Source organism: Parasteatoda tepidariorum, chromosome 1, assembly GCF_982258835.1.
Source record: "Parasteatoda tepidariorum strain Cologne lab strain chromosome 1, Ptep-v5.0, whole genome shotgun sequence".
Classification (NCBI taxonomy): Eukaryota; Metazoa; Arthropoda; class Arachnida; order Araneae; family Theridiidae; genus Parasteatoda; species Parasteatoda tepidariorum.
This window is the reverse complement of record NC_141755.1, coordinates 99,258,573-99,270,807: the sequence shown is the minus strand read 5'-3', so window position 1 is coordinate 99,270,807 and position 12,235 is coordinate 99,258,573. Positions and strand designations below refer to the sequence as shown.

The 12,235-nt window shown below is 29.0% G+C and overlaps 1 protein-coding gene across 2 annotated transcripts in view; it reads right to left on the bottom strand.

Annotated features, from left to right (window-relative positions):
- The window catches only part of LOC107439670 (uncharacterized), a 71,927-nt gene that overhangs the window by 24,094 nt on the left and 35,598 nt on the right, over window positions 1–12,235 (bottom strand). For both annotated transcript variants that reach the window (XM_043054345.3, XM_087149452.1), the window contains exon 2: window positions 4,313–4,455. In XM_043054345.3, the coding sequence (XP_042910279.2) occupies window positions 4,313–4,429 (117 nt within the window). In that variant the 5' untranslated portion in view covers window positions 4,430–4,455. The remainder of the gene's footprint in view (window positions 1–4,312; window positions 4,456–12,235) is intronic.

The following is a 12,235-nucleotide window of genomic DNA, read 5'->3' as shown; positions in this document are numbered from 1 at the left end:
TCAAGAGCGAACTGTCGGGATAGCCTGGTTGGTATGGTACTGGACCCATGTCTAAGAGGTCGTGGATTCGATCCCCTTTCGATCCGGTCAAAGACTCCCCGTGTAGTAAACGGTGACTGATTCACGTTAAATCTGTCGAGTATCAAAGTCCTCTATGTTCCCATAACAAATCTTACCTCTGGAGGCACTGATCCAGGAGTTTCCTTGTCTTCTGGATTGGTTCAAAATTACAAAGCTACGGAGTTGAACAATAATAGACGTAAACCTAAAATTGGGTCGGCTGTTCAGCGACGGATATAAAATAAAAATAAAATCTGAATAAGCGGCTCTGCTAGTTCTGAGTATGATGCTTTCCTTGTATTTTGGTTTTCTGGTATACCTACCCGAAATATTTTTCCACGTTAGTTGTGTTCGGAGAGCCGGACTTCTTCGATTATTGTTCGATAAAGCAGCAAAATATCAACAAATTGTGTATAAAATCAATCAACGTAAATCTGCGTTGAAACACTACTGGACACAACAAACATTCTTTAAGTTTTTATTAAAAGCTTTTTTATTCAATTTAAAGTAGATAGGGCAATCTGTCCTATTATTGGCTTAAAAAAATGATTTCCCATCTGAATCGCCCTCCCAGTGGCGTACGCAGAATTTTTTCAAGGGGGGTGTTCATAATTTTCTGAAACTACTAAGAGAAATTCGAGTCTGTAATAAAGCACTATTATTTCCCTAATTTAGACAACTAGATAATTTTGACTTTTTATTTAAACAACATTGTTTAGTTAAATTTTGATTTGATTTTTTAAGTTTAAGAACGTAATGTAATATTTTCTGAAACAAGTCCAATGTAGTAACACTTTGAGGGCCACTATCACATTCATCAGATTTTGTTATGCTAGAAACGTTTTCTTCAACGGAAGTATCACATTTCTGTACAACAGAAAAACTTACATTGGTATTAGATGCCGTCACCTCACTAAGTTCAGGTCGTGATTTTTTCTCAAAGTAATTAAAAATTGTTAAATTCTTGCTTTTTGACATCCTAAAGATCCAAGAACAGCAAATATATATATATCACGTGATTTTGGTTTCAAAAGTACAACCCTATTATAGTAAATGTTTTTTCTGTATTCTGAGAAATACCATGCGAAAAAAAAGTAGGCATAAGGCACATAAAAATATATAGTCTTAAAAAATAATAGCTCGCATAATTTTTACAAAAATGTTTATTTTTGCCATTTTGTCTGAGCTCAAGGGGGGTGTTTAAACCCCTAAACCCCTCCCTTGCGTACGCCACTGCGCCCTCCTATGAAGTAAACGAGGACATTTGCGAACGAGGATGGATTTAGAAATTGGTCATCAAAAAAGGCTTCGGTGAGAATTAGAGAATTAGGAAAATTAGGGAGAATTTTTTTTTCCATTTGCAGATTTTGATAAGCATTGAACAATGTAAGAAAAGAAAGAAAAAAAGGAAATTTGAGTTTTGGGCGCCTTTGCGGATTTTGAACTGCTTCATGCAGTGCCTAAAAATATATTTTGGTTTCGGGACTCCTATAATTCTTATGTTCCCAAGCTGTAGCCTATACAGCTTATACGTCTTGAGTAGGACTGGGCGATATTAGAAATTATATATCGTGATATATCGTCAGTTTTGCATCGCGATATAGCGATGTATCGCGATATAGTATTTTTGAATTTCATTTACTTTAAGGCACAGAAAGTCAGATTTCTATCAAGACTTCATACGCATATTGATTTAAATCAATTTATAAATTTGAAAATATATATGTTTTGCTAAAGAAAGATATTAAATAAATTGACTAAGATGTACAAATCTTACTTAAAATATTTATTGAAAAAATGTGTGTAGATACAGAATGAAATATTTGCACTTCTTTATCGTTTATAAGGTATAAGCAGTCTTAATTTAAGTTAACCCCTAAAACACCCTTAATGAAGAAAAAAAAATTGTTATTAAACAAAAGCTGATTTTAAAATTTCAAAATATATTTTAATTAAAATAAAAGTTAGATTGACTAAAAGCCGAAGTTTAAAATTAAAAATGTTCGAATTTTAAACTAAAAAGTAAACATAAGATTTGTAATAATTTCAAATTTTCGTTCTCTGAAAGATTTCTCAGTTTAAAAATAAAAAGGGAATTTTATAAAGATATCTAGCTGAAATTATTGAAAGAAAATTAAAAAAATTAAAAAAAAAAGTTTGTTAAGAAATTCATTATACACTTAAAACAAAGTGTTAAAAATATTTTTTTTTTTTTAAAAAAAGAAACTTTTTTTAACAAATCAATATTTGCTTGTACTATTATGCGTAAATAATTACAGAATTATTAAGTTCGATCGTAATGTTCAAATTCTTAATGAAGAAGTAAACACAAGTTTTGTTATATTTTATAAAAATGATCACGCAAATAACAAAAGATTTCTTAGTTTAAAAATAAAAAAATAAATAAAAGTGAAATTTATCAATATATTTACCTAACTGCATAGGAACAAAATTTAAAAAATAAGTTCGTTAAAAAATTATTTGTATGCTTAAAACAAAGAGCTAAATAAATTTTAGAAAAAAAATGCTTCTTAAACACTATTTTTATTATTATTTCATATAAATAATTAAATTAAATTAAATAATGACCGAATTATGAACGAAAAAAAAAGTAAGGCAAAGTTTCTTAATTAAATTCTTAAAAATAAAAACAAAAGAATTGTGATATTCGGTAATATATTTAGCTAATTAACTAATAATATAAAACGAAAATTAAAAAAAATAATGATTTTACTCTCTAATAAAACGAAGTAATAATTGATAAAAAAAAAAAAAAAAAAAAAGAAATGAATAAAATTCGCAAACTTTTCAAATTCTTTTGAACAAATAAAGTTTATTGACTTATGTCCAAAAAATAAGTTTTGTTTTAACTTTATTTCTAAAAATAAAAACAACTCAAGATTTATAAATTTAAAATCAGTAATAGAAGCCCATTAAATTATTAGAAGTTTTATCCGAAAGGTTTTTAATAAATTAAAAGAAAGTAAACAAATAACCTAACAAATTTATTTACTTTGTAATTTAATTCCTTATGGGTGCCTTAAATTAGATTTCCGATAATTTTCACATTTAAAAATATAAAAAAAGTTTTGTCAGAAAATAAATAAAAAACCTACCTAATTAATGAAGAAACTTTTCTTTATAAATTCTTTTCAATAATAGATTGCTTTCAGAACAAGGTTACGACGGCGATCACGAAGTTAATCCCATTGAAAATAATCTACAAGAAACGATTTCAAATCGCGAAGGTGCGAAAACGAACATGTGATATAACGATATAAGGTCTCAAAAGTGATTCTGATTCTACCGCTCATCAGTCAAGGCCGTCTCAACATAACGAAACAATATCGTCTTCCACAGCGCGAGTTGGCATCGGAACGTAAGAGAAAGTCCTTGCGTGTATCGCTATATCGTTATATCGTCTTCTTCACTCGACGGCTTAAATCAGATTTCTAATGTATCGCTTGGAATGAAAGTTGCTGTATCGGTTTGCCGATATAGGCGTTAAATCGATATGTCGCGATATATCGATTTATAGCCCAGTCCTAGTCTTGAGTGATCGGTAGAAAGTTACGTCTTGTAAACTTGTTACAAAATATTGTAATATTGTCGCAGTTTTGCCTTGTCCTATACAGTACATAGTTTAACTACAGTCTCTAGCCAAATTATTAGAAGTACTATAGGATTCTATGTAAAATCTTCATTATCAGGAGATACTATACGGCTTTATTGTATTCACGTGACTGAAACCGGTTTTCACTTGTTTATGTTCGTGTATCAATGGGTTAACATTGTAATGCAATACGTTAAAAATAAATACAAATGGGAAGCATATAAAAAATATCCTGAATAAAAGCCCATTACATGTAAATATAAAAGTATTCCATATAAACTCGTGCAAAACATGTCATTATTAAAACACTACAGCACGTCTAATAATTTGGTCTAATTATTATAATATACTCATATATAATGCTTGATATAATAAATATTCTATATTTATATAATACATCGTCTGATTTATCCAATCGTCTAATTTAACCCATTGGTACACGAACGTAAACAAGTGCAAACCGGTTTCAGTCGCGTAAAAACAATAAAGCCGTATAGTATCACTTGATAATTAAGATTTTATGTAGAATCTTATAGTGCGTCGAATAATTTGGCCAGGGACTCTATAACAAGACTAATGCTCAACGTGAAATGCATTTGTCAATTTTTGAGATAGGGAATATAAAGTAGAAGAACTTGCCAGTTGCAGTAGCATCAACAAGCTGTGCATGCCACGTGGATATTCACAGGGTGGATCGGATATTTCTGGCATAACGACGGTGTACTGGTGCAGTTTATCAACAGCTGAAGTATTCATTGTGATCTGCTAAAGTACTCCACCACCTGAAATACAACACAAAAGTTTTAAATTTGCTACTCTCACATTTTTTACGGTTGTTTCATGAAAATAAATAATCAAATGTAAAGGGGAAAGTAACTTATAGCAAACATTTCGATTTTTTTTTCTAAAACTGAAGATATCTTAATTTAAAAAAAAGCAATAATAATTATTATTATTGTCATAAGATTTTCGTCAAACGTGCTTTTCGAAGCTTTTCCTCCAAGGAAAAAATAATCACAGTTTGAATAATTTAAACTCCGTATGAAATTCTGGCTTTATACTTTCTAGGAATTGAGTGGGTGAAAATTTTAATTCATTTTAAAAAACAATCGAACCTATTTTTAAAAATTTCTTTTTGTTTAAAAGAAATACTGATTTAAAAAAAAACCTGCTATTGACAAAATTTTTGTAACCATCAAATTATTCACAACTTTTGCCAATTTTTACAATTTCAAACGATGCAATGCGAACTCTCAATTGCGGAATCACTGAATTGCACGAGCACCGCAAACTAGCATTTGGCATCTTAATGGCTACATTAATTAAAGATGGAAGAAATTCAACTTAACACTTATGAACGGTTGTTACGAAATCACAACAACATGTTATACGCAAAAAGGCGTGACTCTCTATTACTGAAATCACTGAATTGTCAATTGAATGAGCATCACAAACTATCATTTACCATGCTTATACAATTTATAATTTATAGAAATTTTAGTTCTTTATTAAAAACTTCAAAAAGTTGAAAACAAACTACATTTTTTCTTAAATTTTCCACCCTTTACATCATTATCACACAGGGAAATGGCTAAATTAATGAAAGATGAAAGAAATGCAACTTAACGATTGTTTCGAAATCGCAACAGCATATTATACGCTAAAAGGCGTGATTTCATGTGACGAAAAAGCCTACGAAAAACAACCTTAAGGGAAGATAAACAATAGACATATTAGATAATAAAGCTATTTTACTCTCAAGTGCCCAGACTAAGCTAAGCCTACTAAAAAAGTGATCAAAATAACCTCTGGGTGAGAGAGTATATACATGACTATACACGTTAATGCATCACGATCAGAGATTGACAGTAAATGATCGGAAACAGAAGATACTGTTTTTAGTATATTTGTTTTTTGTCATAAAATTATTTACCTTGATCTGAAGTAAAAGTGATAGAATACATAAAAAAAGCCACATAAAATTTGAGGAAAAACAGGATTTCCGGATGTTCATGACCGGATATAGACATAGGCAGCTTTTTTTTATGACTCAAAAGGGGTGAGAGAAAACGTAAATATAACTTATAAACATGCGTTGTTCTTCGTTTAGAACGAAATTTTTCTTGCATAATTTACGATAAAAAGAGTGATAAAAAATAAGGGGCAACAAATTGTGAAATTTTCAGGACGCTATTTTTTACCCTTTTGAATAGATAAATATAATTTTGATGGATTTGGATTTTTCATACACAAAACTTGTGGTCAAAAATCCAAAGTTTAATGTACAATCTGAAAAATGAATTTCCAATAGCAACCGATGTCAAAATAGTAAGTTTATGCTTTACGTTACGTAAACTTGTTAATTCAAGATTAAATGCAAAACATAATTTTAAGTAGTTATTTACATAGAGTATCTTATAAATTGATTGCATCCTTTTAACCATGCAATCTAATGCTAGAAATAGTTTTAAAAAAAGAAATAAACATTTGAAATAAAGATTTCTTTGAAAATTTCCAGTGTCCAAAACAAAGCTCAAAGTTTCGATTCAAAGTTTTTTCGATCATTATATATAACGACGTTTGAATGCAGATTTTTTTCATATGACTTACATAAAATACTCCAATGCACTCGTAGATTTGCGACGTTTTTTAAAACTCATATCTCTTTTTGTAGCAACCTTTGCATAATCTCTTTATTTATTTATTTATTTCAACTTTACTAAAATTATTTTATTGTCTTCGAACGCAATGTTGTATATTTTATTTCTTTGTCTGTGACCATTTTCATTATTGGCGTCCTATCTGCTGAGGACGATTTCATTAGCTGTGTTACGAATTGCGATTATTTACATAAAAAGTAATTATGTTTGAGAACGATTATTTATATGAAAAATTATGTTTGAATTATTATATCATTGTGTAAACTCAAGCATTTCATGCTGATGTAAAAAGTAAAATAAAAAAATTATTAATATGTAATTCGAGAAAAATTCTTGTATAATTTTGTAAGTTGCTTATTAATTACACCCATTTCTCGGTTGATTTCAACCATTATTTATTAAAAATTAAATTCGGAAATTTAAAGGTCAATTTAATAATAAAGAGTTAATATTTTTTTGCAAGAGGCATTATCTCATCATTATCTCAAGACAATAAAAAAGCTTTAACTCATATAAATAATTCAAGGGAGAAATAACGGTATACGCAATAAGCAAGATTAACAATAAAAGTTCTCTAAATTTTAAGCTGCATTTTCTTGACTGCATGCAGCAACGATTGATGTTTTGGCGGTAAAATGTCTCAAACCAGTAAAATTTAAAAATGTGAACAAAGAGAAATGTTTTGTCAAAGAACGCTTTTCTCTTGTTTTTGACTGGTTTTGTAGACGCTTTTTGCTTGGTTCAGTACTTTAAAACAGCGTCTACAAGACCATTAAAAAGAGAAAGGGTCGCAATGCGAACTTTGTATGACAGCGACATAAACAAAAAGCAAAATTAACATTAAGGGCCTATAAGTTTAAAACGGAATTTTCCTGACTATAAGCAGCTACGCTCTATATTTTAAGGATAAAAAGTTAAAAAACAGCTAAATAAAAAGTTTTTTAAAAAATTATACAGTGCATAAGGAGCGTAGTTTGGTCAGAGAAAGTTCGCTTCTTTATATAGTTCAAAACATTAAAACATTGTCTACAATACCATTCAAACGAGCGATACACGCAAAGAGAAATTTGCTTGAGAGCAAAATTAACATGAAAGACCTATAAATTTTCAAAATTTTTCTGGCTTTACTTAGCAATATTTTGCGAGTGAAAGTCTAACACCATTAAATAAAAATATTAGGGGGAAAAAAGAGCACGGAGTAATGTTTAGTCGAAGAAAGTATGTTTCTTTGACTGGTTATGTTGATTAAAGCAGAGTCTACAATATCATTAAGAAGTGAAAAATACACAATATGAAATCCGCTTAAGAGTGAAATAGACAGAAAGCAAAATTAATATCAAGAGCATCTAAATTTTAACAGAGAGTAAAAGGGACAAATTCAACCCCTGATCTTAAAATTCCAACGAAATTTTCAATTAGTTTGTTTGGTAAAGCCGTTTAAAAAAATGGAATTTTTTTCCATTGGTTTAGAACTCGCCATTGATAAAAATGAGACTGCAAACGATTTTCTTTGTTCAAAATATTTTAAAGAAATCCATCAATGATATTTTCCAGCTTATTGAGAAAAAAAAAGAGTTTTTTGTACGTTCTTTAATATTTAATTTTTTTTATTCGTTAAGTCAGATAAACTCAATAGTTAGTATAAGCATAATAGCATTGACGGTTTACGTCACCAAATTAGTATTTCTAAACTTATTTGAAACCACGTGTTCATTTTGTTTACAGTTATGCTTTTAAAACGCGAATCTATAAAACTAAATAATTTAAAATCAACAGCAATTGAAATTAAAAAAATATTAATTTATCCATTGAAAAGAAAAATTAATAGAGAAATAGTACTAATTAGTATAGGAGAAACGTAATTACACTTCATTTAATTTGTTATTAGGTAAATCTGTGCTCGAGAAAGCAAAATTAATGGAGAAAAGATACTTATTCTTTTAAGGGAAATATACGCTTTAAAACGTAAAATTAATGGAGATTCTCTTAGGGAAACCGTGAAAAATCGTCAGACTATTATTGACACTAATGAGGCTTAATTAATTTTGGTAATGTGTACAAATTGGAATGAGAAAAAAAGCTGTGCACTAAAAAGAACTATTAATGGATAAATGGTACTAATTCGCTTAAGATAAACGTAAAAAATCTAACTATTATAAGCTCCAATGATTTTTAATTACGTTTTGTAATAAGTACAGATAAAAATGAAAAAAATAAACCATCTACTTTGACGTAAAATTAATAGAAAAATTTTACTAAATTGCTTAGAAAAAACGTAAGAAATCATGAATAGACGGATGATCACAATGTTTGAATTTCATGAATTCATCATAACGTTCAATGCAATCATTATTATTAATGTTGCAATGCATTCATCATAATATTTGAATTTTTTTAAGAACCTATTTTCTGAACTGCAAGCATATATTTTATCGTGAATATGAAGTTATTATCTTGTGAACTAATATTTCTCCTCCTTTGTTCAATTACGAAGAATCAGTTGAACTAAGTGAACTCCTCAATCATATTTAACGAACAGTTTAAGTGAAAAAAAATATTTTACTCTCCAGTTTGTCTAATTAAAGTATATTCTACGAAATGAACCGAAATATTAGTATTTAATGGGCATTGTCTTATCCAAAGAAATACCGCGATTAAAATTGAGAGTAAACTGGGTTTTTTATGTAGCTTGTAAATTCATTAGGCCAGTGAAATAATTCGCAAAACAAGCATCAATTATTATATCCGAGAATTTTTAACAAGTATCAATTACTAAATCCCAGAAACTTAAACATCCGGAACATTTATGGAACAATAAAATTAATAGGTATTTTAATCACTTAAACTTGGTGGAATAATTTCGCAGTATTCAGAAAAAGCTATAATAATAAAAAGAAAAGGTTGTGTAGTGTCTGTTTGTGTTATGACTCTCTTATGAGTCATGACTCCTTTATGACTCTAAAAAAGAAATTTAAAAAACGAGAGCAAGGAGCAATTTTTAGCCCCCGATGCTAAAAATTGTTCTAAAATTACAATTAGTGATACTTGTAAAATGAATTTTTCTCGAAAGTTATTAAGCACTGTTGTGAATTAAACTGCAGACGATTAGATTGTTTTTCCCCCAATTATTTAACAGACAACATCTGTAGAGGTTCTTTTTTTTTTTTTCAATTATTTAACAAACAACATCTGCGGCATTTGCTATCTTGGAATTCTGTTTAAACAAAAACGTGGTTCATGGATAGTTTTGTGTTTATTTTTTAATAGTAATTTATAATATTTTACTAATAGCAAAAACTTTGTTAAGAAAATACGTCAAATATAAAATCAAGGAAACGAATAATAATTTTTTTAATGAATAACTAATCGATGGATATTTAAGTGATAAAATAAAATTGGCAAATAAAAAAATAAAATTTAAATAAAAATATTTTTAATATCAAAGAAAATGCATGTTTAGGCGCAAAACTTTTCTTTAATATTTTTTTTTCCTTCCTTACCCTGCTATGGTCTTTCTTTTTTTTTTGGGGGGGGGGGTACACATTCAATCATTTTCGCCTCAGGAAATTAAAGTTACAAGCCTTTTAATTAGAATTTGGAACAAAAGTCTTACAAAGAAATTATTTATCATTGCGGCAGGTAAACAGGAACTCAGAAACAGAAACTGAAATTGGCGGAAACAGCGATGCCAAGCTTTCAGCATCGTTTAATACTTTTAAAAATAGAGTTATTGGGTATCTGGCGAAAAAACCACACGTGTTACGCATTTATTTTCTTTAGAGGGAGTATGAAATTGATGTTCTGCTTCTCACCCTTTTGGATGCCGCACACACTTCATCCTTCCCCCTTTCTCATGCCCCTTAAGCAAAGAATATCGTTTTAGAATGAAAAAAAATTTTTTAGGTATGAACATTTTTGAGTGTTTAAAAGTTTTAAATAGCTGATATTTTTAAAACGCCGAATGAAGGAAATATGAGATTGCAATGCCAACAGAAAAAATAGTAAATTAAATAGAAAAGTGTTACAGAAAAATTAATTATTGTAGTATATTCCAAATAAATTTTGTAAAAATGTTTTCATTTAAGCTACCTTTTCATCGTTTAGACTAAGAAAATTTGAATATAGCTATATTTTTATTAATAGTTCACGTTAGTAAATTTTATATATTCAAAAAAAAAAAAAAAAAAAAAATGTGTGCAGTGCGTAAGAAAATCAGAACACTCTGAATAGCTTTTGATCTAGTGTTCGGATTTTCACATGCTACACTGAACAAAATTTTGGTGCACAGTTGCAACAATTTTTCACGTTTTTTATTTACTTTTTCACTTTTAGAATTTTATTTATTTGTTTGTTTATTTACTGAAAACGCATATTTTCATGCGCATTCGAATTCAATTTAATAACTTCCTGGCAAAAACATTTCGCTTAAAAACAAGCACTTTTTCTGCAATATATTAGAACTAATTATTCAAACAATAGTTATTTTGTCAATTTTATACCATTCTTTGCAGGATGACTTCTCTACTTAAAAATGATTTTAATTGAGTACTTGCACTTCAAGAAGAACTCTCATAACAACACATGTGACCTGTGACGTCAGTGACAGCTCATCTGTATCAGCAAAATGGCGTATTAAAGTCGAGCTAAGTTTCTCTACATAAGTTAGAATGTTAATTAATGATTAATTAATTAAATACAGATCTGTATCACACATCGAATTAGTTTAAATATAATTATTTCCCTTCTACGGGGTTTACTTAACTTAAATTAATTATTTGTTTATGTATTTTATTGTAACCGAGATATATTCTTGTTTTGTGTACCTGGCAACTTCGATCCCTAATTAGTTTATATTCCCCACGGTTTCGCGCCTGTCTTTGTGTTAAGTCTCTGTATAAATAAATGGTGAACGAATAGAAATTTTTGAGAAAGAATTTAGAATGTGTCACTTAAGAGAATTGATACTTGACTTACTCGAAATAGAATGGAAAGAGCAGTTGCTAACGTAAAGAAATGCCCCGTTTCAACAACCAATCAGGATCGAGAGACCCACACTACGTCACCTGCAGGTATCCCATAATTGGGTATACTATAGCCTACGTCACAGATCGTGTTATTCCTACTAAATTTAACTAGTAAACAGCATTTTCTGCGAACCTGATTTCTAGCAACAAGTAAAAGCATCAAACGAAGTGTCTTGTTTATAAGTCGCTACTCGCCAGGTTGGAATTGTATTAGTCTAGTTCCTTTGGAAATAATTTATATTGTTGTCTTACCGAAGTTTATGAATTTAGTAAACATATTTAAAACTCAGTTTATTAATTAAACTAAAAGGTAAATGTTATTCCTAGTAAGTGGAAGTAGTTGTGCTTTTTTCATATTATACCCAATTAGTACAGACGATATGTTACGAATGTACAAAAAACGTACTTTCGTTTTGATTTTCGATTTTTAAAATGGGGCAGGAGGTAGCCGCAATATGAGAAATATGGTTATAATAGTTTTGATCGGGAAGGCAGATGAAAATTTTATTTCTTTTGTGTAAATTTATTATTAACAGCTTTTATTTTTACCACTATGAACCACGTGATCCCGGTATCCAAAGTATTTCTTGTTTGTTTGTTTGTTTATTTCCCTTAATATTAATTTTACTTTTTGCGCATTTCGTCATATCTCAAGAAATTTTCAAGCGAATTGAAAAATTCTCGCTCAAATTTATAACATTCGTTTATAAAAAGATAATTTCAAGTAAAAAATAATAGGTAATGATTGTTTATTATTCTTTATTATTTTATTTAATAATGGCCAAAAATATTTTGAATAGTAAGGTTTACAAATTTTTACATAATTGTAAAGAATTCAATTTAAAAAGGCAAAAAAAAAAATTATTTTTTTTTTAACA